Source organism: Elgaria multicarinata, chromosome 20 (genome assembly GCF_023053635.1).
Source record: "Elgaria multicarinata webbii isolate HBS135686 ecotype San Diego chromosome 20, rElgMul1.1.pri, whole genome shotgun sequence".
NCBI classification, from domain to species: domain Eukaryota; kingdom Metazoa; phylum Chordata; class Lepidosauria; order Squamata; family Anguidae; genus Elgaria; species Elgaria multicarinata.
In genome coordinates this window covers 16377480-16402781 of record NC_086190.1, presented here as the reverse complement: position 1 = coordinate 16402781, position 25302 = coordinate 16377480, and the positions used below count along the sequence as shown (strand labels likewise).

Sequence of the window (25302 nt, the reverse complement as noted above, 5' to 3'; positions counted from 1 at the left end):
GGGGTGATGGGAATCGAAGTCCAAAACATCTGGAGGGCATCAGGTTGGGGAAGGGTGGCTTTAGGCAAGACTGGGCTAGATGCACGAACAGTCCAAACTAGTATAAGGCAGGTTCCATTGTTCCTATGGGTACTCTGAACTTCCCCTTCAAAGTATCCCGATGAAGCGCCTCTCCCGGCAAGGACCTACCTTCGCGCAATATGCTCACCGTCTAACACCCTCCTCGAAGGGAGGCTCAGATGGCGGCAGCAAGGGAGAGGGCCTTCTCTGTGGTGGCCCCTCAATTATGGAATGAACTCCCCCGTGAGGCCCACCGGGCGCCACCATTGTTCTCCTTTAGTAGAAGGAGTAGGCTTCCAGGCATTTGGCAGCATATGATAGGTTTTTAATTGGGTCACAGGATATTGCCTGGATACATGTGTCTGTGTGTCTGCTCCGTTTATATTAAACTGTTTTTATAGTATGCACAACACCATATTATATTAATAATAATTATTTATTTATTTATTTCTTACCCGCCTCTCCCTTTGGATGTTAGTACAGGAATCAACACATCTTAAAAATTCTTGATTTTACATTGATTTGGGTAGGCCTGCCGGAAAAGGCTCGTCTTCAAAGCTGCCTTTACGAATCTCCTCCGGCTGGCCATTCCACAATCTGGGGGCGACAGAAGAAAAGGTCCTCTGGGAAACTGATGTCAGCCTAGATTTAGCTGAAGGAAGGAAGTTCACCCCAGAGGACCTGAGTGTGCGGGGCAGACTGTATGGGAGAAGGCGATCCCGCAGGTAACCTGGACCCAAACCATTTAGGGCTTTAAAGGTAATGCCCAACACTTTGTACTTTGCCCAGAAACTAATTGGCAGCCAGTGGAGTGATTTTAATGTTGGGGTAATATGCTCACCCGTAGATGTACTGGTGACCAACCTGGCTGCCATATTTTGAACTAGTTGAAGTTTCCGAACTAGGTAAACAGGTACCCCTATGTACAGCGCATTGCAGAAGTCGAGCCTTGAGGCTACCAGCGTGTGCACAACCGTCTTTAGGTCTTCTAACTCTAGGAAGGGGCGCAGCTGGCGTACCAGCCAAAGCTGATAGTAGGCACTCCTGGCCGTCGCGTTTATCTGGGCTGTCATTTGGAGCGACGGATCCAGAAGCACCCCCAAACTGAGAACACAGTCTTTCAGGGGAAGTGTAGCCCCATCCACAACTGTTATTATTATTATTACATTTCTATACCGCCCAATTGCCGGTGCTTTCTGGGTGGTTTACAAAGATTTTAAAAGTTTTAAAGATTTTAAAGGTTTACAAAGATTTTAAAGGTTTTTAAAATCTTTGTAAACTTCCCAGAGAGCTTAGGTGATTGGGCAGTATAGAAATGTAATAAATGAAATGAAATCACTAGGAGTAAGGGAGCTCACCTCATCCCAGGGGGCCCGTGGGGTGTGTGACCCACAGCTGTCCTTATCTGCGTTTCCAGGGCTAGCTCAGATAGCCCAATCTCATTCTGTTGTTTCCACGACCATAAATATATAGAGCCGTTGCAATATATGAACTTCTCCCTGCCACCAAACCTGCTATGACGACAGGGATTTTGCTAATAAAGAAATAAACCTCCATAGAGCTAATATCAAGACAAACAGCTCAGGTTTCTGGGACAGGGGGGAACTTTTGGCACAAAACCTACACAAGAGAATGCCCCGTTGAGTTTGCCCATCTGCTTTCGGCTCACACGTTTTCCCCTTTCTACGTTCGCCCTGACAACTGACACACAGAAGACTGTCATCACACCAATGGCAAGAGACCACCGTTGCAAAGTTCTATTGTTTTAGACGCCATTATAAATAAATAAATAAATAAATAAATAAAATACAGAGGGAACAGAAAGATCAATGAGCTGGTACCATCCCCTGGAATCGACGCCAGATAAAGATCAAGAAAGCAGTAAGGATAACAAAGTATTTGCAGGTGATCTTCTAAGCAAAGGGGTAAGGGGAACCTGGAAAAATCCATAGCCACCACCGAATGACGATCAGGGCAGATCAATTTCACGGACGGTAATAAATTTCAAACTTTGCATGTTTCAAAATGGACAGGCCACGAGGGCCCCTAATGACTTTATTCAGCAATATGCTGGGGAAAACCTTATCAACGACACCTTTCTAAAAGCTTATTGGGTATAGATATATTATTTATTTACATATGTGGTGTGCTTTCGGGGCTCGGTTGATTGTTTTAATTAACTATGGCAGTCCTCCCCAATTTGCCCAGATGTTTTGGACTGCAATTCCCAGAATTCCTAACCACTGGCCAAGCTGGTGGGGCTGATAGCCATTGAAGACCCAAACATCTGGAGGCAGCAGTTTAAGGAAGGCTGATGTACATCAATTTTGTGTTTCGGGGGCATTAAACTTGTACCAGTAGTTCAGAGACCCCTGTTCCGGATGGGGAGGCTGGCCTTATTATCTCAGTTCAACACCCACACACCCACACCCCACTTCAATAGCATTTTCATTTATGCGCAAAGACTCCTTACTAATAAGTATTGATCCCTAGAACGTGTCTCACACCTCGAACGGGATAATCTCCCATCCAGGGCAAGCTAGTCTTTCAAGGGAAGTGAGGCGATCCAGGATGACCCTCAACTCAACCCTGGTTAAGGGTCAAAGTTCAGGGGTCAGCGACAGAACACCGTAACACGCCGTTTTAGGCCCCACGGTCCGAATACCTAGCCAGATAGAAGATCGATCCATCTGCCACTGCTCATGAGAACAGCAGGCAAAAATGAACAACACATTCCAGGTCAAACCCTGCAGAAAAAAAGTTAAGACTTTTTGATTCTCCTGCAACGGAGTTCTTTTCTGTAGTGGCCCCCTGTATAGGGCAGTGAGCGATATATATATTTATCCTGTTTTCTTTTCTGGCCAGTGATGCCAGGTTTCGAGAAGTCCGCATGCTTTGGGCTGATCAGAATATGTAGGTTACATTATTTGAAACGGCTGCTTTCAAACTCAGACAGAATTACATATCATCATATTTACTCGTGGTGGAGACTATCTGATTCGATCCTTTCGTATGGATTTGGTTTGGGGTTTCCCCCTTTCTCCTCTCCTGTTTCGCAGTGACCTTTGCTTTTAAGTAAATAAAGATTGATTGATTGATGACTGATTGATTGATTAATGACTGATTGATTGGACTCACCAGAGCTTCACGAGACGTCCCATTCTCAGCGGCGGGAGAAGAGCCGGTCTGTAGAAAGAAAGAGCAAGGTTAGAGTGCCACCCAATGGTCACTTCTAAGGCAGCTCGGCTGCTACAGCCACCCACGGTGCAGAGATGGGCTGGGACCCACAACTCAGAGCGCACATTTAGCAAGGAGAAGCTCCCAGGTCAAATCCTCAACATCTCAACTTAAAAAGGATAAGGGAAAAGATAGCAGGAAATACCTCTGCCTGTGCACCTGGGAAGTAGACAATCATAGAACCATAGAATAGTAGAGTTGGAAGGGGCCTCTAAGGCCATCGAGTCCAACCCCCTGCTCAATGCAGGAATCCACCTTAAAGCATCCCTGGCAGACAGCTGTCCAGCTGCCTCTTGAATGCCTCTGGGGTGGGAGAGCCCATGACCTCCCTAGGTCATTGGTTCCATTGTCATAGTGCTCTAAAAGTCAGGAAGTTTTTCCTGATGGCCAGCCGGAGGAATCTGGCTTCCTGTAACTTGAGCCCATGATTCCGTGTCCTGCACTCTGGGAGCATAGAGAAGTATGTATTTATGTATAAATACATACAGAAACAAAGTTTGACCCTGTACCTCAGTCCCTGCACCCGTTTCTGTATCCCCATACCTCTGGAGAGCCTCTGCCAGAGGTAGGTAAACCAGTGCTCTCGGGAAGTTACACGGAATAATGGTCTCAAGTCACAGGAAGCCAAATTCCAGCTGGGCATCAGGAAAAATGTCCTGACTGTTAAGAGCAGTACGACAATGGAACCAATGACCTAGGGAGGTGGTGGGCTCTCCCACACTAGAGGCATTCAAGAAGCAGCTGGACAGCTATCTCTCAGGGATGCTTTAATGTGGATCCTGCATTGAGCGGGGGGTTGGACTCAATGGCCTCATAGGCCCCTTCCAACTCTACTAGTCTATGATCTATGACTATGATTCCCATAAGCCTCAGCCAGCATGGCCAATGGTCACAGATGAAGGAACTTGTAGGCCAAAACATCTGGAGGGCACCAGGTTGCTCTAGGGAATGCTGAGCTAGACACACCAAGGGTCTGAGCCAGTATAAGACAGCTTCCTATGTTTCTCCCAAGTCCTAGATTCAGAATACGCCGAACTTCATTTAAGCATAGTGCTAAATTGAGCTCTAAAGCAGGGCTGTTGAACCTCCTCCAGTCCGAGGTCCGAATTCCGTTTCAGAGAAGCTTTTGGGGGCCGTATTCCAGTGGTGGGCGAGGCCAAAGACCAAAGAGGTAGGAACAAAAATACCAGCATATTTCAGCTCAAAGCACTTTCTGCCAGTAACTAAGTCTCAAGAGATGCATTTCAACAGAAACAAAGCCAGAAGCCATCCAACTTCCGGTGGTAGAGGTGAGGGAGGTGTTGGGATCTGGGGAACCCCAGGGGAACTAAATTTGGCTTGTGGCCTGGGTTTCTGCACCAAAAGCGACAGAGAACTAACTTCGGTTTGATGGGCTTGCTAACTCTGTTTTGGTGGGAACAATCAAACTCAATGCAACCAAGCTTAAGGTACTTCCATCTTGACTGCTGGGGGGTGGGGGGGATGGGGACAGGACATTTTGACCTCTGACCTTACTGTCTCCTAAAATCTGGAAGCAAAGACAAAACATGGATGCTTGGTCGAAATTGCTTGCATGACCGTCACCATGTTGACCTGCTGTAAATTTCGCCAAAACAAGCAATACTAGTAAAAACTACTTTTTGACACCTGTGTAATTCATGCCTGCGCTAAGAGGCTTGGGCTAATAAAATGAAGGCACGTTATAAATCAGCGCTTCCAGTTCATGCAAAAAAATAAAAGCCTGCCGAACAACTCTGAGATAAAAAAAAGAAGAAGCTTCAAATAAATGTCAGATTCCTCCCCTACAAGTGTTTCTTTCTGAGTAAGACGATAAAGCACAGGGCAGTCAATAGTGTGGCCACAATCCAGATCACGCTGTCCCATAATATACTAGGAAGAGAGTCACCAGAAAAAACTTCCTGTGTGATTCCTGCTGCACAACAGCGCCACCACTATAAATGACCAGAGGCGGTACTGCAAGTCATTCTGGACAGCAGTCAAGTTTTTGTTCCAGGGAAGCCAACGCCTCCTGAACACAGAGCTTATCCGTCACAGCAGTATCTCGCCCTTTGCATGCGTGCTTAAGGTCTCAACAACAGCATTTTACCCACACAACAACCCCATGAAGTAGAATAGGCTGTGTGACTCATGGGTGCAGAAGGACTTTCAGGCCAAGCCCCCACCTTGAAAAGCAATTTCCCCATACCCGTCGCTCTCCAGATGTGTTGGACTGCAACTCCCAGCATTCACAGCCAGCATGTGGATGCTGGGAGTCGCAGTCCAACACAACTGGAGTGTGGCTGGTTGGGAGAAGCTGCTGTCAAACCAGAACCTTCTTCTGCCTCTGTTTAGTCCAATTCAAAGGTCAGGATGCTCAGCTATTTCTTGTGGGGGCTGAGGACTTTTTTAAAAAAAACAGCCAGTAACCTGCAGCAGTGCCATCTATTCTGAGGGGGGGGGGTCATCTGCACCCACCCTCCTGAGCCTCACTTTCCAAAAAGGGATTGATAAGACACCTGAAAATTTCTGCAAGGCTCACGAAGGCGGAGGGCTCACCCTGAAAGGGCAACAACCGCGAAAGTGTTTTGATTGTTAGGAGCTATGGAAATATATAGTTAAGAACTAGCAGCTGGTTTCACTTCATTTCCTCTTCCCTCCCAAAGCCTTTTCCTTTTGTGTCCTCCCTCCCAAGCCCTCCCATATGTGCAAGAAAGTGCTTTATGGTAGGAAAACTGCTTCCCAAAAAGGACATACAAGAACCTATGCATTAGGAGAAATGCACCCAAAAATGCAAGTTGATTTTCACGTGGATTTAAAAAAGGAAAAAAAAAGAAAATGCTCAAAGTTAAGGACACGCCAAACATAAGACTGGGGGGAAAAAAGAGAAAATGTTAGAAACCGCTATTGACAGATGCATCCATCCCTAATAAAGCGCTCTAACTTTTCTGATGCCCTCCTCTTTCCTCTCAGAAACCACATTTCTCTTCTTTTTCTTCAAAAGCTTTATTGAATTTTACATAAACCTACAGTTATAAAAGACGTCTGGGCTCCTGAGGGACCCGGCCTGAATGATTCAGCCAATTAGAACTTCATTTGGCTATTATGTAGGATATTGAACCACATCAATCAGTTCAGGTTAAGATGAAAGGCTGAGAGAAAGAGAGACGGATGTCTACGGAAGTCCCTAAAGCAAAGGGGTCTTGTGAGGGTTGGGGGAAGCGCGCCATTGAGATCAAGAGCAGGGAATCTCACTTCATGCAGCAGAACCTTGCGGCCTTCTCAGCCTCTGGACAAATTTTCAATTAAAGGAACAGAAAAAATAAGGCTCTAGTCCTCATGGTCACAAATAGAACCTCAAAAGTAAAACAGGTGGGGCCGGGGCATAATAAATGCACGTTTTAAGTTACACACTCGATACAGATCAGGAAATGCAGGTTCCCTTGCCACGCCCATGATTGTGCCATGTCTTTACCTAGAGAAACTTTCCTCCAGATTTTATATTTCTTCACCCAGTATCTCCGAGGGACCCAGTGTTAGCTTTCCCAGCACGCTCTCCTACTAACTTTTGTCACATTTCCACTAATCACAGAATCATAGAATAGTAGAGTTGGAAGGGGCCTAAAAGGCCATGGAGTCCAACCCCCTGCTCAAGGCAGGAATCCACCCTAAAGCATCCCTGACAGAGGGTTGTCCAGCTGCCTCTTGAAGGCCTCTAGTGTGGGAGAGCCCACCACCTCCCTAGGTCACTGGTTCCATTGTCGCACTGCTCTAACAGTCAGGAAGTTTTTCCTGATGTCCAGCCGCAAACTGGCTTCCTGTCACTTGAGCCCATTATTCATGCCCTGCACTATGGGATTATCAAGAAGAGATCCTGACCCTCCTCTGCGTGACAGCATTTGAAAAGTGCTATGATGTCTCCCCTCAGTCTTCTCTTCTCCAGGCTCAACATGCCCAGTTGTTTCAGCCTCTCCTCATAGGGCTTTGTTTCCAGACCCCTGTTCATCCTCATTGCCCTCCTCTGAACCCCCTCCAGCTTGTCTGCATCCTTCTTGAATTGTGGAGCCCAGAACTGGACACAATCCTTCACCCTTGCCCTCTTCTCTCCACTTCTGACCTGCCCCTTTTTCTCAGAGTTTGAGCTTCGCATTTAAAAGCCTTGCATGTCACATCTGCTCCTGGACTGTACCAAGAAAAGTCTGCAGGTGAGTGCATGACACATATCTGAGTATGGCCCATCTATCAAACACCTCCTGTGGACGGAAAGCTTAACATGTCCTGGAGAAAGGCTCTAAGGATTTCTGCATGACAAGCTACTGGGAATTTTTTTACGAAGACAGAGCCAGGAGGATTCGAACTCATGATTCCTCGTTTGCAATCCTGGTACAGTCCAGGAGCAAATGTGCCACCTGAGATTTCTAAACAAGCAAATTCTAATCTCCCACCATTCAGCTTTGTGGGATGAACCCATTGGGTTCTACTATTATGAGACACACAGAAAAATGTCTCCTCATCCACTTGCATAAGCGCAGTATGATATTGGCAGTTTTATTTTCGATTCCTTTCCTAACTACGCCTAACATGGAATTTGCCTTTTTCACAGCAGCGTCAACATTTTCATCAAGCTGCCAACCACAACCCTGTGAGATCTTTCTTGGTCAGCCTGCCCATAAGAAAGTTCCAGTATATCGAAGATTGGGATGGGGGGGGGGGGGATGAGATAATTGACCAATGCCGCCTTCCTCCTCCATCTATTATGTATTTTAAAATTTGTTCCCCCTTATTTATGAGTCGCCTTACAGCAGACAGTTTAAGGGCGACATACATAATAAAAAGCAAATACCATATAAACAATGATAAAACTCCTTTAAAACATTTTTTTTTAAAAGCAGCAGCAACCATTCCGAAAAATGTAAAAGCAATAAACAACTAAGCAGCTGAAACACAGAGAAACGTGTTTTTAAAATGCAGCTTTAAACAAGATATTAAAAATAAAATAAAATAAAGCAAGCTACAGTTAGAAAATCTTTGAAAAGGCCTGGGAGAATAGAAAGCTCTTTGCCGGGCCTGCAGAATCAGCAAAGTAGGTACCAGGAGGACCTTTCTAGGGAGGGCTTTCCACGATTTGGGGCCAACGCAGAAAAGGCCCACTTAAAGGGGAAAAAAGACTAAGCCCATCCTACCCCGAGGTTGAATTATCCTTCCCCCAACCTGGTACCCTATTGATTTGTTGGACTACAGCTCCCACTAACCTACTGGGATTCTGCTCCCATCACTTTCAAAATTGGGGTGGTGGTGAGGTAGAGAGAGAACAGAAATTCATACAGAAAAGAAAAATGGGGTGGGGGGTGGGCAGTTAGCTTCTCTAACCTCCTTGTGCTTCCAACACCTTGGGGCAAATGGAATTCACCTCCTCCCCACTGAGAAACCAAAGCCGACAGTGTTTCCCCAACGCTTTGGGTGGGGGTTAGACAGAAGTTTGTTTATTACATTTATATACGGCCTTTTTTCCTCCAAGGAACCCAAGGCGGCGTACATAATCCTCCTCCTCTCCATGTTATCCTCACAACAACAACCCTGTGAGGTAGGTTGGGCTGAGAGTCTGTGACTGGCCCAAAGTCACCCAGTGGGTTTCCACGGACAAGTGGGGGACTAGAACCCGGATCTCCTGACTCCCAGTCTAACACCTTAGCCACCACACCACACTGGCTCTCTTCAACCAAAATGAGCACTGGGAGGCAACTACCCTCCTTCACCTCCTGAGGACAAGACCCCTTCCTCCTCCTCACCAAGGCTGCAACCATCACCCACCCCACACAATATGGATGTCTCCCCCACCCCTTTTTTGAAACGGGGCGGACAGATGCTCAAGCTGGAGGTTGGGGGAGAGAGAAGGAAGAAACCAGCCTCTCCCACATACCCTTAATGATTTACTTATTCATGGCATTTCTTTACTATTCAAAAGCCAGAGCTCTCTGGGCTGTTCCTGGCAATTAAACCCCTAAAATACAACATACCATGCAATATAAAACTATAAAACTACAGTATAAAATACCCTTCCCTTCTTTACTCCTCCTCATCTGCCCCACTGAGGGCAGTAGAGCCTATATAAATAAAAACAGGAGTGGAAGCTCAGACATATAGAAGGGGAGGAATTAGAAATTACTTCCTAGGCAAAGTATTTATTTAGATACTTTATTTATTTAGATACTGGGGCCTGCTGGGAGATGTAGGACTTTTTCTCCATCTAAACATGCATAGCGTTGGGCTCTTATTTAAAGTATTTTTAATCTACTGAAGGGAGCGTTGGAGGCGATTTATGCTGAAACCATAAAAAAAGAATTTAAAACATACAACCAGATAAAAAGCTTACATTATAATAAACTGCATTACAATAAAACAGGGGCACCCACCTTCTCCCCCTGAAGCACTGCTTTTTGGAAATGGGTAGGATGTAAGTTCAAGCAGGTGGAGGAGGGAAGACCAGCCTCCTCTTTTTCCACCCCCTCCCCAATATCACTGTACACACACCTCATTCGGAGCAAAATAAAAAGTCTAGAGGATTTCTGCCCCATTTTTTAAATGTGGGGAAGGGGGGAAAAGTGGGAGAAAATGCCGGGGGGGGGGGACTAGCCTCCCCCCCCCGTCCCTATCAGTATGGTACAAAGGGCCCTGCCTCCTCTATCCTCTGGCAGAGCAGAAAATCTTTCTAGGGGATTTCTCTTCTACCCTCTTTATAAATATAGGGAAGGGGAAGAGCGAAGGGGAGGAATTCATTGCGAGGGGGCAACTGGCTTCCTCCAACTCCCCCCCCCCCATTATTGAGCAAAGGGCACCCACCTCTTCCATCCCCTAAAGGGAGCAGAAAATCCTTCTATGGGATTTATACCGCACCATCTTTTCTGATATGTGGGGAGTGGGGCAACAGAAGGGGGAATGGTCTTGTGAGGGAGAAACAGGATTCTTCCAACTCCTCCCCCCCCCCCCCCATTATGGGCCAAAGGGCACTCACCTCCTCTATCCCTGGGGTCGGGGGCCACAAAATCCTTCTAGGGGATTTCTACTCTACCTTTTTTTTAAAAATGAGAAGGGGGTAAGAGGGGTGGTGGAATAATTTGGGGAGGGGCAACTGGCCACTCCTACCTATCCCCCCCCTTATGGAGCAAAGAACACCCACCTCCTCCATTCTCAGGGGCAGCAAAACATCTTTTTAGGGTGTTCTTTCCCCTTTTTAAAAAAATGTGGGGGGGGGGAGAAAGTGAGGAATAGTCAGGGGTGCAGCCGGTCTCTGGCACCGACACCCCGCCCCACATTACAGGGCAAAGGGCACCTACGTCTTCCTTCCCTGAAAATCCTTCTATGGGTTTTCCACCTTAGCTACTTTTCTGAAATGTGAGGGAGGGGGGAACAGAGAGGGGAACGGCCTGGGGAGGAGGGGGGGCTGGCCTCCCCAGTTACCCTACTCCCCCCCCTTATGGGGCAAAAGGCACCCAACTCCTCTACCCCCAAGGGGGACCCAAAAAAGCCCTTCTAGGGGATTTCTATCCTACTGTGGGGAAGCGGGTAAGAGTGAGGGGGAGGAATCATGGGGGGGGGAGCAACCGGCCTCCCCCCTCCTCTCACGATGGGGCAAAGGGCGCCCACCTCCTGCATCCCCGGGGGGAGCAGAAAACGCTTCTAAGGTGTTCCTCCTCTGCCAGTTTTTCTTTTTAATATGGCGGGGTGTTGAGGAAAGGTGTGTGAGGGGCTGGCCTCCCCACCACCACAAAACTTATGAGGCATAGGGCGCCCCACACCTGCTCTCCCCCTCCCCTCCCAGGGAGCCCTGGGGAGGCCCCCTCCCCGCTGGGGAAGGGGAGGAAGCGCCGCTCGCTCGCTCGGGCGGGCCTGGGCCGCCTCGCGCTGCCCTCCCGGGCGGGGGCCTCGGCCTCGGCCCCGGCGTCTCTGCCCCGCTCACCTGCCCAGGTTGCTCGGCCTGCTCCGAGGAGGCCATGTTTCCAGACCCGGCTAATCCACCCGCGGATGGCACGGATTGGGAAGGAAGGCGGCTTCCGAGCGGCGGAGGGGAGGGGAGGCGAGCCGGGCAGGAGCAGCCGAGCGCCGAGGCGCCGATCGAGCCCGAGGCCCTCCTGACCTCGCTGCCAATGGCGCGGGAGATGCGAAGACAGGTGTAGCAGGAGGGAGGGGAGGGGAGTGGGAGAGACAGAGAGAGCAAGAGAGGGAGGAAAGGAGAAAGAATGAAAGAAAGAGAGTGGAAGGAGTGGGGGAGGGAGAGAAGGAGAAAGAATGAAAGAAAATAGAAAGAAAAAGTGGAAGGAAGGGGGAGAGAGAGGGAGGAGAGAGAGAAGGAGAAAAAGAAAGAAAATAGAGAGTGAAAGGATGGAGAGAGAGAAAGAAAAGGAGAAAGAGAGGGAGAGAAGGAGAAAGGATGAAAGAAAACAGAAAGAAAAAGTGGAAGGAAGGGGAGAGAGAGGGAGGAGAGAGAGAGAGAAGGAGAAAGAATAAAAGAAAATATAACAAGAGTGAAAGGAGGGAGAGAGAGAAAGAAAGAAAAGGAGAGAGGGAGAGAGAGGCGAAAGAATAAAAGAAAATAGAAAGAGAGTGAGAGGAAGGAGAGAAGGAGAAAGTATGAAAGAAAATAGAAAGAAAAAGTGAAAGGAGGGGTAGAGAGAAAGAAAGAAGAGGAGAAAGAATGAAAGAAAATAGAACGAGTGAAAAGAGGGGGAGGGAGAGGGAAAGAAGGAGAAATAAAAGAAAATAGAGAGTGATAGGAGGGGGAGAGAGAGAAAGAAAGAAAAGGAGAGAGAAAAGAATGAAAGGAAAGAGAGAGTGAAAGGAAGGGGGAGAGAAAGAGAGAAGAGAGAGGGTGGGGGTGAAGGACTCCCTCCCCCCTCTAAACATGCAAAAGATTGTGCTCTTGCTCTTTCTGGGCCATCATCATCATCATCATCATATATACTGCCCCATAGCCGAAGCTTTCTGAGTAGTTTTCAAAAGCTAAAAACAGTGAACCCTCCAGAGTCTACAACATGGGGACAAGAATACCTACCTTACAGGGTTGTTGTAAGCATTTAAAAGGAGACCTGGAGTACTGTGTCCAGTTCAGAGCAGCAGATTTTAAGAAGGACATTGACAAACTGGACTGGAGCATGTCCAGAAGGGTGTGTGGAAATCAACCCCTATGAAGAACAGTCGGAGGGTGCTGGATCCGTTTAGCCTGGAGAAGATGAAAAGGATATATGATAACACATTAGATGAAGGTCAGCAACTCGTGGCTCGAGAGATATTTTGACCAACATCATTAGATGGCCATTTGTTAGAGATGTTGCAGTGGGTTAGAGTGTTGGACTGGGACTGGAGAGCTGGGTTCAAATCCCCACTCAGCCATGAAGCCTTTGGCCAGTCACTGATTCTCAGCCTACCTCACAGGGTTGTTGTGAGGATAAAATGGAGGGAGGAAGAAGCTCATGTAAGCCATCCTGGGCTCCTTGAAGGAAAAGGCAGGATATAAATGTAATAAATACATAAATTGCTTGTTATATGTAAGGAGTTCAATGCTGGACAACCACCTGTCAGGGATGCTTTAGGGTGGATTCCTGCCTTGAGCAGGGGGTTGGACTCGATGGCCTCAGGGGACCCTTCCAACTCTACTATTCTATGATTGATTGATTGATTTCATTTGTACCGAATCTTTCTACTAAAAAGGGGCACTCAAGGCAGCTTACAGTTACTAATAAAACCTGATAAAAACAATAATAAAATAAATACATTAAATACAATTAAAAATACAATGGTAACGGAGAAAAAGCAGGCTCCATTATTGAGGATCAGGGTTGAAGATTCCCCCCCCTTTTAAAACAGTGTAGGGTAAACATTTTTTTTAAAAAAATATTTTTTAAGCTTTTTTTTATTATTTCTTTTCCTATGTTTTAAAATGTATGTTTTAAACTTTGTAATACCACCTTGAAGCCCACTATTGGGCAAAAGGAGGGATACAAATATAATAATAACAAGAAGAAGAAGGAGGAGGAGGAGGAGGAGGAGGAGGAGGAGGAATTATAACAATTAGGAACTACATCTCCCATCATGCCTTGGGAAAAGGAGGGTTAGAAGGAAGAGTGCGGAAGGGACTACATTTCCCAGGGTGCATCAGTAGGGCTGTGATTGGTCGCCTGCAGAGAGGTGCGGCTGGCTCTCTCTTGCAGCCTTCTATAGCGGAGCAGAAGAGCAGCCAAACGATGGCGGCAGGCGGTTCTGGGCTCTCCCTGTTGAAGCAATGTCTGATCAGGCGGAATGGCCAACAGGAGCAGCACGGCGTGGCAGCCTCCTGCCTCCAGGAGCTGCGGAGCAAAGGTAAGAAGCTCTGATCGTGGAACAGCAGGGGTTGCCAACTTATTCCAGGTTTGCTTTGCAGGCAGAAGTGCCACCGGTGAAGCTTGCCTGGCACGTTAACTCCAGGCCTGTGAAGCTGCACTAGTTGGATTTCAGCCTGGGCCACAATTAATAAATCAAATTTTATTATTAAGGCAACCCAGCATGGGTTTTAGCCAGATACAAGAGTCATGATATAAAAACATTACATTACATTACATCACAGCATTGTATTAAACTTCAAATATTGAACTTTTACATATAAAACATAGTGCTGGGATTTTTACCAGCAATCTTAGTTATCATCAGGGGACACTAAGTCTTTCCTAATTTTTGCCGCTTTCACTGCAAAGCGAGCCAGGTTTAACAAGATGGATTTCGCAGTGTTTGTAAATAGGTAGCCAATTTTATCCAGATCTGTATAATGAGTAATTGAAGCCAGAAATCTCGCTAGATGTTTATCCCTAGGGGTGTTGTATAGTTTACAGTATAGAACATAATGAACTATATCCTCTACTGCTTGGTCACCACAAATACATAAACGTATTTATGTATTTGTGAAGAAGAGCTTTACTCTGGGGGAGACGGTAAACCTAGGAAAAAGCCATTTGCAGAGGGGTGGCTGTGTTAGTGTGTTGGAGCAAAAGTTCCTTGTGACACCATAAAGACTCAAGGTGCGACCCTACAGAAAAAAGATTCTTACAATTCCCTATAAAGGCAGACACTGCTCCGGGAAGGTTTTGCCAGAATAAATGTGTCAGTTTTTATAGTATCGCAAGACTCTTTGTCGTTCTAGGGGGAAAAGTTTATTTTTTCTTTCAAAAAAATAAAGACAAAATCCTTATGGCAAAGCAAAAGGGATAACACATATATTCTGCCATACACTCGCCTTTGCTTTATGAAATACATGGAGTGTTCTCCTCAGTCGGCAAGCCTATATTTATTTATTACATTTTTATACTGCCCAACAGCCGAAACTCTCTGGGCAGTTCACAATTTAAAACCATAAAATACGAGTCAGAATAAGTTTAAAACTTTAGAAGTTAAAAAAATACTATATAAAACCATAATAAGTTATAGCCCAGGGAAAGCCTGTGTGAAAAGATACGTTTTCAGGAGGCGTTTAAAGGATGTTACATTTTCCACCTCCCAAAGTGCACATATATATATTTAATTTATAATCCCACCTTTCTACCAGGAAATGGCACTCAGAGAGCAATATATAGTTGCTGCACCTTTCCTGCAAGGAAAGGTAAAAAGGTTTGTTGTTTTGTTTTTAAGTTTATAGGGGTAGGAGGAGAAGGTGTCTAAGAAAAGGGGAAATTATGCAAATGAGGTTTATACAATTATGTGTGGAGGAAGCGGATAGAAATTATTCTCCCTCTCGTATAATACTAGAACCCGATGGAATTATCCATTGAATCAGGTGAGCAAAGGTGATTCAGAACTGATACCAGGGGGTTGGGTCTTTATCCCGTTCTGATGCTGGTCTAGCTGAACTTTGGTCTGATGCAGCAGGGCGCTTCCTGTCAGGACTGGCATCAAACGTAGGTATGGTTGGGCCCCTGCTGGGTGCCCACATCCCAGGAGGGCCCACCTGGACTTGGTCTTCTGGATCAGACCGAGGGTCCATCTAGTCCAGCACTCCGTTCACACAGTGGCCAACCAGCTGTTGACCAGGGACCCACAAGCAGGACACGGTGCAATAGCACCCTCCCACCCATGTTCCCCAGCAGCTGTAGACAGGCACACTTCCTCGAATACTGGAGGTAGCACACAACCATCTGGGCTAGTAGCTCTTGATAGCCTTCTCCTCCAGGAATTTATCCAACCCCCTTTGAAAGCCATCCAAATTGGTGGCCATCACCACATCTTGTCGTGAGTTCCATAATTTAACTATGCGCTGTGTGAAGAAGTATAATCTGGAATATAATCAGTAATTAATCTGGAATAACTACCACCTCTTCCACCACTCAGGTGGGTCCATTATTCATAATGCTGAGCATGGTTTGAATAAATAATAATAATAATAATAATAATAATAATAATAATAATAATAACCCGCCTCTCCCTCTGGATCGAGGGGTGGAACAACATTCAAAAGAGCATCCGCATTAGGACTGCTCAGGATGTGACAAAATTCCTTCACGGGTCTCTGTACATAGATCCATGCGTTTTGCTATGTGTAGATTCGCGATTGGTTTTTCTTTCGGTTTTCCTAAACCGAAAAATAAAGGATGAAATATTGAATAGGATTGGAGGGAGATAAGGCTAATGTAAAAAGTGAGGCGCCGGCAACTGAGTATTGTAGACCAGAGATCAAGGGCTGATCTGAGATGTAATTGGAGGGAAATTAGAAGGAGGAAGACCGAGAAACAATTAGGTAAAGCAAAAGAAAGTGGGGGGGAAATGGACCTATAAAGGCTTTCCCAGGAAATACAAATTTGGAGTTCTCAGAGACCAGTCTACAAACTGAAAAACACAAGAGGGATGTGTCATACTTTCACAAGGAAAACACAGCTGATAGTAGAATCCTGAGGACTAGCTGCATAGAGTCCTCGGGTTAACTGAAGTTTAGGAGCTGGTAGAGAAGCCTACAGTTGGATGCTTCTCAGGAGCAGATCCATCTGGTCCACATAATTAACGTGGGACATGCTAACGAAGCATGGAGCAATTGGAGAGGTTAAAAAAAAAAAGCAATTGGAGAGGTTTGCGACACAGGATTACTTGCAATATCAGAGAGGAACACAACGCTTTTAACCTGGTTGGGTGCTGTTAGGTCTGCTAGGATCAAGACAACATTGCAGCATCCTCTGCCATGTCACAAGGGATTCTGGGATGCAGTACAGCCACTAGGAAAGGCAAAATTGGGGAGCGGGGCAGGTGTAAGGAAGACTATGCAGCGGAATCTTATGGAAAGAAAAAGCCCTGGCTAGTGGTCCTGGAATAGAAAGAGAGAAGAAAGTGGCCAAGTTAAATGTCTTGAGATTAAGAGGTGTTGACGAAACTCTTGTTTAAGTTTAATTGCATCAAGGAATTATAAGCTCCTCTGATGGGGAAGAAATCTCTGGCTAAACCTGTATTACTTGTGGCTTCGTTTTGAGCGATTGCCCCGAGGTCTTCTGAGACTGCTATCTAGTGTTATCAGTGCGCTGGTGACTCACGACCCCGTAGAAATTTTTATATCTGGAGGCTGGGTTGCTTCTCCTCCTGGGTTCACTTGCAAAAGACACAGAGCCAAACTGACAAGGTGTTGTTGTTTTTATGGTACAAGGAGTTATTCCTGCACTGCAGGAGAGGCGTTTTGTCCACAGGAAAAGAAGCCCACAAACATTGCCAGATGCCAACCAATTTGTTTTACTACCCTTCTTAGCCATTTCCGGCACATCGCCTGAAAGGAGGAGAAAAGACAAAATGATAGATGTCACGAAACAGAATAATGTGGACACCTGCAGTTTTACCTTCTCTGTAGAAATTTGTTTCTGTTGAACGGGCCTGGGGGCGGGCGGGGGGGAGTCCTACAACTCAGAGCAGCGCAACTCCGGGGTTTACTGCTGAGTGGAAAATACACAACATGCCTCCACTATGCTTTTGTAATGAAACTGTGGAGCAACTTTCCGTGTTACAGGTCCTGGGCTCCTCCACTTCGCGTTTTCTTTAGCTCAGAGGTGAGAAACCTCATGCCTTGGGGGACAAAGTGAGCCCTCCAGGGTTCCCCCAAATGCCATGCTTTCTCCAGCCACTTTTCCCTGACCACTGATCATTTGGTGGTATGCATGGCTTTTGTGCAGTTTTTTCCCACATTCTAAAAGGTTGATATGCCTCTCCTAAGGCTGAGTAAACTGACAATAAGAGCTTTAAGATAAAATATGCTAGAATTTTTCGTGCTGCTCCTTTTGCCTTCTGCCCAACACTGGGACGTGGCTCTCAGGAAATTCTCCATAACGGAACTCGTTCTTCCGGTTGAATGAGGTTCAGCACCCCTGCTTTATAAATGAAATAAATGTTACATGTAGAAATGTTCTTCTCTTTTCCGTAGCCTGCGACCTCCTAGCCATTGACAAGGCCTCGGAGCCCATCACTTTGGTCCTGGCTGAGGATGGCACCATTGTGGACGATGAGGACTATTTCTTGTGTCTGCCGCCAAACGCCAAATTTGTAGCGCTGCTGAAGGGCGAAAAATGGTCCAGGAGCAGCATTGGTAAGTGGGCAACTGGTAGGATATTAAAACCCTGGGAAGGATGGTCCCTCCTCATTGTTATCATTACTATTCTTAACATTCCTATATTGCTTAATAGCCGAAGAATTTGCTAGTGTAAAACAAAGGAAGAGAGATGCTTTTGAACTGTGGTGTTGGAGGAAAATTCTGAGCGTGCCTTGGACTGCAAGAAGATTAAACCAGTCCATACTCCAGGAAATAAAGCCAGACTGCTCACTTGAGGGAATGGTATTAAAGGCAAAACTGAAGTACTTTGGCCACATAATGAGAAGACAGGACACCCTGGAGAAGAGGCTGATGCTAGGGAAAGTGGAAGGCAAAAGGAAGAGGGGCCGACCAAGGGCAAGATGGAGGGATGATATTCTGGAGGCGACAGACTCGACCTTGGGGGAGCTAGGGGTGGCGACGGCCGACAGAAACTCTGGCGTGGGCTGGTCCATGAAGTCACGAAGAGTCGGAAACGACTGAATGAATAAACAACAACAACAAAGCCCATGTTGCCATGGGCGCTAGACAACTTAGGGTGAAACACTGTTCCTTGTCTCCCGATCCATCAGTCCTCCAGAAGCTGAAGGTTACTGTCTTTCAAGCAACCGAGGGCTTTTGGCCCTCGCTTCCTCGCACCCATCACAATGAACGACATATACTTCTTCCCCTCAGGCCTCAAACCCACCTCCTTCCCTCTTCCCCCACATTTAAAAACCCGGCTTTTCCTAGGCCGCTTCTTTTCCTCTTCCGCTGCCTCAGAGCGTTTGCCATCACCTCCACCAGCACCATTCCGGACGCTCCGAGAGTAGGCTCAACTCACAAAGCTCAGGGCCCTCCCTCTGTCCCCACTTCTGTGTTTTTCTCCTCGTGCGCCTGTGTGGTGCGCAACTACGTGGGCGCTGTAGTTCCCTGACCGCCTTAGGCTCCTGGCCAGGGCATGGAAACATACCGTTTCGTTATTAAAGCTCGAGCTTTGGACTTTTTTGAACTTTCCAAATTTTCTGCATATCTATGCTACTCAATCTTCACTTTAAAATAAAAATGAGCAAAATCAGCCAGGTAGATCTCAAGTAATAAGCCTTACACTGCCATGTCTTTATATAAAAATATTATGTTTATATCCCAATATATTTTTTTGTCCTGGCAAAAACACAAGCCTAAACCACTCTCTCTTTGTGTGGCTGGCTTGCCTTCTTTGTTGCTGTGGCTCCTTTTTATTTCTCCCACTTTCTAGCTAACCTTCTGCCATTTCCTTGCTTTTACCGCAGGAGTGTCAAAACTCTTTCAGCCCGAGGGCCGGATTAAATTTCGGAGAAGCTCTCGGGGATCGCATTCCGGTGGTGGGCAGAGCTGAAGGCCGGGGGGGTGGGGGGGTCAGGAGTGGAAGTGGATGGGGCCAAAATTACATCATAAGCTCTTACATCCAGTAACTGAGAATTAGGAGAGATATTGCAACTTTTTAGAATCGGCTGGGTGTGGGAAACCACGCAAAAAGCAGGAAACCACTCAACGCACAGCGCTGGATTGGGACTAGAGGAAGGGGCTGTACCCCTGCTCTAATTACTTCTGGTTGTAAATTGTTAGGTTCCTTGGTGTGTGTGGATGCATATGTTTCACAGGGGTAAGGGTCCTGTTGGGCTGTTACAACATCGTAAGTTTTGGCGCACCTGGAAGACACATGGATTTTTCTACTTTGTGAATTTATTGTAGGGTAAATCTCTTAAATTTGTAAGATACCGCAACAAGATGTTCTTCTGTCCTTTGGGCTCATGACTGTGCCTCTTTCAGATGGGGGCACAGCATGGCTGGAGAGAGAGGCCACGGAGGTAGACGGAGGTGGGGAGAAGTGGAAATGCCTAGCCAGACAACTGAAGGATGACCTCTCCACCATCATATTGATGTCCGAGGAAGACCTTCAGGTACAGAAAGGATTGCACTGAGAATATCCACAATAGTGTGTCCCCACGCTTTCTGGAGGCCCACTCATCAGCTGTGCAAATAGGCAACACATCAAAGATGATGACAGGCCTAAATCATAGAACCATACAGTTGAACGGAGCCTTTGTAGACCATCTAGTCCACTCAGCTGCTCAATGCAGAATATCTAGAGCACCTCCAGTAGATGGGTTGTCCAGATTCTGCTTTAAAATCTCCAGTACACCACTTCTCTGTTGAGATTTGAAGGTCTAGAAGGCATGCCAGATATTGGGGGTCTATTGTAGGTCATGGCAATGGGTATATGATTCTAGGGTCAGGACAAAAGCAAGTTGGGTCCAAATTAATTATGACCTTGTGGTACCTGAGAGAGGGCTGACGGTCCCTCACCCTGGCTAAGACAACTTCTTTGTTTTACTCCAGACACTCATTGACGTACCGTGCTCAGACCTGGCTCAAGAACTTTATGAGAGCCAACCTAAAATCCAAACGCTGCAGAACACTCTTCAGCAGGTATTGGACAGGCGGGAAGAGGAACGCCAATCCCGGCAGCTTCTGGAGCTTTATCTACAGGCGGTGAAAAATGAGGACCACATTGTACCCAAAGCAGAAGGTAATGGTGTTATGGTTGACAATAGGGTTGTGGGAATCAGCAAAACTTGAGCTCACCAAAGTTTTCGGATCCCATCTCGAAGCTCATTCTGACTTGAGTCTGTATCAAATTGTGAGGTTTGGAGGGGACGGATGTTCTGTGTGTATTTTCATGCCTATTTTTCCAAAAGTATACATCAATTGTGCTCATCCTTGAAATGTACATTCTTTTCCCCCTGATTAAAGCATCTTTATGCACATTTTTTCCATGCACATTTTTTCACACATACGCATGTTATTGAACACACTTTTGGGGGGTCTGCGAATTAAATTGCTAGTCCAGAAATGTATGGACTTTGACCGCAGATTGCATCCGGGTCCATATTCAGTCCGGAAGGCGCAAACGAGATAAATCATGATCTGAAACAAATTTCTCATGCATCCCTCGTTGACAACCTGATCTGCTTTCTCGAGTGAAGAATGGGTAATGTTTTAGTCGTATCCTCCTCGAATAAGTGTAGCGACCATGTTCTGAAAACTCACTCTTCTCCTTCCTGCATAGAACCAAAAGCAGAGGAAACCGCCATGGAAGAAACCGATACGGTCGACGCAGGGAACAACAGCGGAAGTGCTGGGACCGCCACTCTGCTTAGCAGCCACATCCTGACCGCGCTCAAAGACAAACCTGCCGCAGAACTCAGCCTGGCCAGTCAAGACTTAGAGGTGGGTCAAGACACAGCCCCTCCTTTCAGTGTGTCTGAGTATTTGGACATCAACGAAAATCACCACCAGGGGGGAAAAAGAGAGCAGGGTGAAGCGTTGGGCCTTCCAACACAAGTCGTGATTTATTCCCAAAGAAAAATCTCTCCTTAACCCTGTTGTCTCTCACAGTTTCCTGGAGGCGAGTTATTCAGAGCTGAGTTTGTTGCCACGCCGCTTGTCCTGTTTTTAGTTTCAGACAAGTTCCCCAGTCAGGAAACTGCTGCAACAGTTTTTGTTCCAGCACTCTCCAGCTTCTATCATTTATTTAAAAGCATTTTTAGGCTAAAAAGCTGCAAAGGGAGGGGCTTGATGAAACCGATGGAAGCCACTAGCTTGCACACGGCTGTGTCTGCTCTTTTCCCCGTAGGCAGGGGCTGTAGCTCAATGTGATGGAGCACCTACTTTGCATGTAGAAGGTCTCAGGTTCAATCCCTGGCTTCTCCAGGTAGGGCAAGGAAAGAAACCTGCCTGAAACCTTAGAGGGCCATTGCTGCCAGTCAGTGTTGACAATACCAAATATGGTTCGAGTCCAGGTTATTTGAAAGAACGTATTCTCCCTTATGAGCCTGCCCGTGCTTTGAGATCTTCTGGAGAGGCCCTTCTTTCAGTCCCACCTTCTTCACAGGCGCGCTTGGTGGGAACATGGGAGAGGGCCTTCTCGGTGGCTGCTCCGGTGCTCTGGAACTCTCTTCCCGGAGAAGCTAGGCTGGCTCCCTCCTGGATGGGCTTTCAGAAGCAGGCTAAAACTTTTTTGTTCCAGCAGGCCTTTGGAGAATAGTCTGGCCCTCCATCTATGTTAATGTCTTATAATTTTGTTGTGTATTTTAAATGTTTATGGTTTTGTTTCCCCCCATGTATATTTTAAACTTTGTAAGGCTGCCTTGAGGCCCAGCATTGGGCAAAAGGCAGGATACTACTACTACTACTACTACTACTACTACTAATAATAATAATAATAATAATGATGGGCTAGATGAACCAAGGGTCTGACTCAGAAGGCTGCTTCCTAGGTTCCCCAATCCTCGGCTTCCTGCTGTTGTGGCACCCAGCAATTCCACTCCTTGTCCTGGCTTCCCTCTAGCTCTATCACTGGCTCGTGGCTGAGTCCACAGTAGTCCTTCTCAGGTTGGCTGCTTCACCTTGTGGTCCATATTTCCCTACGAGGATACAATGGAGCACTTGGCAGCTTTTTACTTTAGAAGCAAAGTGGAAAAGGAGGGCATGTTAGAACATTGCAAAGGATTTTAAAAAATGGTCTTGGACAGTGTTGCTGGAGAGATTCAGTTCGGGAGAAACTTGTTCCTGGGGCTAGAAAAAAGGATGTTAAGAGGAGATATAGGCATCACTATACGCCACGGGTGGCCAACATCCAGGGGTCTGGGAGCCAACTTCCTCCCCCCCACACACACAAGTCCATTGTGGCCAACCACTGTACGCTATTGTTAAATTTCCCTCCGACAGAAAAAAGGGCTGGTCTTGCTTTAAAACAAAGACCAACCAGTCATTTTTTGCAGAGGTGCTGCCAAATTTTGACAGGAAATAGTTGCGTGCTTTCCTTGAATAAAGGAAAACCAGCCCTAGTTGCAGACCATGGGCAGGATGGGGGGGGTGATTAGGAGGGCCACATGTGGCCCTTGAATTGTGTGTTGCCCACCCCTGCTATAAGCAGAGGGCAAACTAAAGGCGAGCTTGAAGCAAAGAGGGTTAAATTGCTAGCATGATCCCTTTTCAGCACTAGAGTGATCCGTTCTCCTTTTGTTCTCCGTTGCAGCTGGTTTACAAAGAAGACCCAGATGACCTTGCTCTGGCCCTGAGCTGGGACAAGCCGAAAACCGAGGCCTTGCAGCAGGCTTGCGAGCGAGAGCTGTCGAGGCGTCTGGAGCAGGTTCAGGCTTTGCACTCCTTGCGGAACATCTCCAAGGGCAAGAAAAAGCTGCCGTGGGGGGAATGGTTGAGTTCCAAGCGTAAGAAATAGGGTCAGCTCAGTTGAAGCTCGGAACCATCTAGGACTCTGTGTGAGTTTGCTGTGCCTTGATAAGCTTAAGAACTGAGCATGTCCGGACAGAACTGGAACGTAAGGAAGACGTCATTCAGCAAGTCTGCCGTTTCTTGCATAGCTGAAAGGCGTTTCTGTATCTGCAGAGTGCTGCTCCATGCTAGCTGTTAATCCAAGGAAGAAGAAAAAAGGATCCTTTGGCATAGATGCGACAAGGGCCTGTTTGAATGATGTTTTGAAGATTATATATGTTGACGTAGGGAAGGCAAAAATGCTCTTTTTAATTAGACAATTTTCCTCATGCTCACGGGTGGAACTGTTAACCGTGCTGAGTTTCTGGTTGCTCTTTGCTTTGGCACAGACCTCAGGCAAGCAGTTCTGGGTCCCAGTGTTTGAGTAGTCCGTTCAGCTCTTGCCTTAACTCCTGTTTTTCAAGAATCCCCCCTCCCATATTTAGAGACTGCTCTAAATCTTCTGCTCAAACCTCGTGCTCCCAGACAGCTTTGCTTCTCTTGCCTTAATCCAGGCTTGAAGTTCTACAGGCCTGCTTTGAAAGGATCCCAACTGCAGGCACAAAAGAAAAGGAACTGATAAGTGGGTAGAGATGGAGAGAGGTGACAGAAGAAAGTCAGGGATTCTCTGCTGCGATCCGATTCACACACACACAAAAGGATCGAGGACGAGTTTACAAATATTCCCAAGTCACCCATGGGACATAGGTCTGCTCTAGGGAGACATTAGAATTCAATTTCAGAGCAGCTGTCAAGGACAGCATTCCAGTGGTGAGTGAAGCCAAAGGCAATAGGGACAAACGTATTTTAATTTAAAGCTAGTAACTGAGCCTTAGGAGAGACATTCCAGCCTTTTAGAAGTGGGGGGAGGGGGTTAGGGCCCGTGCAAGTCATGAAGCCACCAAACTATGAGCTAGGGTTAGGGGAAAGGGGGCATGGAGGACTGGATTGAGACCCCAAGGAGGCCAGGTGAGGTCCGCAGGCTAATTTCATTAGCACTAAATGAAATGTTGCTAAAGAAGGATGCGCTTCAAACCACACCTCATGTTCTCTCTGGACAGAATACAACACAAAGTTTACATATGCACAGAAAAGTTTTATTTCAGCACGTCAAGACTACTGTAGTGGAAGACAAGCTCAGCACTGGAAAATAGCAGAGAAAGACAAGTTGGGACAGCATTCTTTAGCTTGCTGATGAAGGTCTATGAAAAACAGCAGAAACCTTCCCCGATCTGGGTGGGTGTGGGTGTCTTTTGCTCACAATTCAAGGTTATGTATCTTGGCAGAGAACATTTCAACATACCAATGGCCATTCCTACTTCTTCCCTGCAATTCTGCAACGAAAGCATTTCAGAGGGGGTTTCCAGGCTCTTAATGTTACATGAGCACAAACCAATAGCTATGTCCAGAAGAGATTTTGCCATCCCCTTGCCCACGTTGCTAAGTAGAGTTCAACTCTTTGTATACAGAAAAAAGGGCTGCGCTCTTGCACACGTTTGTGAGAAACAAAATCACCAGGACTTGTTTCCAAGTAAATGCATTTAACGTTGAAACCTGGCTCCTCAGTCCTAAACACGTGGTTTTGGGAGTTGCATGTTTAAGTGAACAGTCTAACCACTTGCATTTCCAATGGCTTCACTATGTGTCTGCTGAGGTTCTATGGAACTCCAGAAAAAAAGAGACAGGGCATAGGGTTGTGCTTTTTAAGAAACTCAATTTTTGTTCTCGTTTAAAAGAAAACAAGTTTCAAGCCCTTATGGGGGCACAAAATATGCTTGAAACGTGGGCAGAGCCAGAGAAGCAGCTGAAATAACATTAACCCATTCTTTTCGTTCCTGCTCTAAGCACATTCAAAACACGAAATAACAGTTAGGAGCACACGGGCTCCCATTTTGACACTAACGGCACTGCGTGCTGTGGAACCTGTTGCTCTGAGTAATTTGTTGAAAGCGTGTCCAAGTTATCATTTTCCAGTAAATATACACAGGACATGCTATCTTTCTATAACCTAAACATGAAAGACCTGCAAATGCCGTGCAAACACAACCACACAGGAGTCAAGACTTCCATACGAGTATATTGAGTTGGTTGTCTCTACGAACACACCTATTAACAACAAAACAGAAGGCGACATC

The 25302-nt window shown here is 46.5% G+C and overlaps 2 protein-coding genes across 2 annotated transcripts in view; one reads left to right on the top strand and one right to left on the bottom strand.

The window, feature by feature from the left end:
- The window catches only part of PEX14 (peroxisomal biogenesis factor 14), a 118288-nt gene extending 106960 nt beyond the window's left edge, over positions 1-11328 (bottom strand). Inside the window, exons 1-2 of the mRNA XM_063145513.1 lie at positions 11252-11328; positions 3199-3246 (exon numbers count right to left, since the gene is read on the bottom strand). Of these exons, the coding sequence (XP_063001583.1) occupies positions 3199-3246; positions 11252-11287 (84 nt within the window). The 5' untranslated portion in view covers positions 11288-11328. The remainder of the gene's footprint in view (positions 1-3198; positions 3247-11251) is intronic.
- A 2177-nt stretch (positions 11329-13505) lies between these two features.
- On the top strand, positions 13506-24902 carry DFFA (DNA fragmentation factor subunit alpha). The gene is made up of 6 exons (XM_063145515.1): positions 13506-13647; positions 17705-17866; positions 19661-19791; positions 20231-20420; positions 20961-21121; positions 22932-24902. Exons 1-6 carry the CDS (start codon positions 13533-13535, stop codon positions 23133-23135), a joined length of 963 nt encoding a protein of 320 aa, XP_063001585.1. The 5' UTR covers positions 13506-13532; the 3' UTR covers positions 23136-24902.
- The last annotated feature ends 400 nt before the right edge of the window (positions 24903-25302 follow it).

Coding starts and splice junctions, on each gene's coding strand:
- DFFA (XM_063145515.1), top strand. CDS start 13,533: ATGGCGGCAGGCGGTTCTGGGCTCTCCCTGTTGAAGCAATGTCTGATC. Junction 17,867..19,660: donor ATGGTCCAGGAGCAGCATTG/GTAAGTGGGCAA, acceptor TGCCTCTTTCAG/ATGGGGGCACAGCATGGCTG. Junction 19,792..20,230: donor TGTCCGAGGAAGACCTTCAG/GTACAGAAAGGA, acceptor GTTTTACTCCAG/ACACTCATTGACGTACCGTG.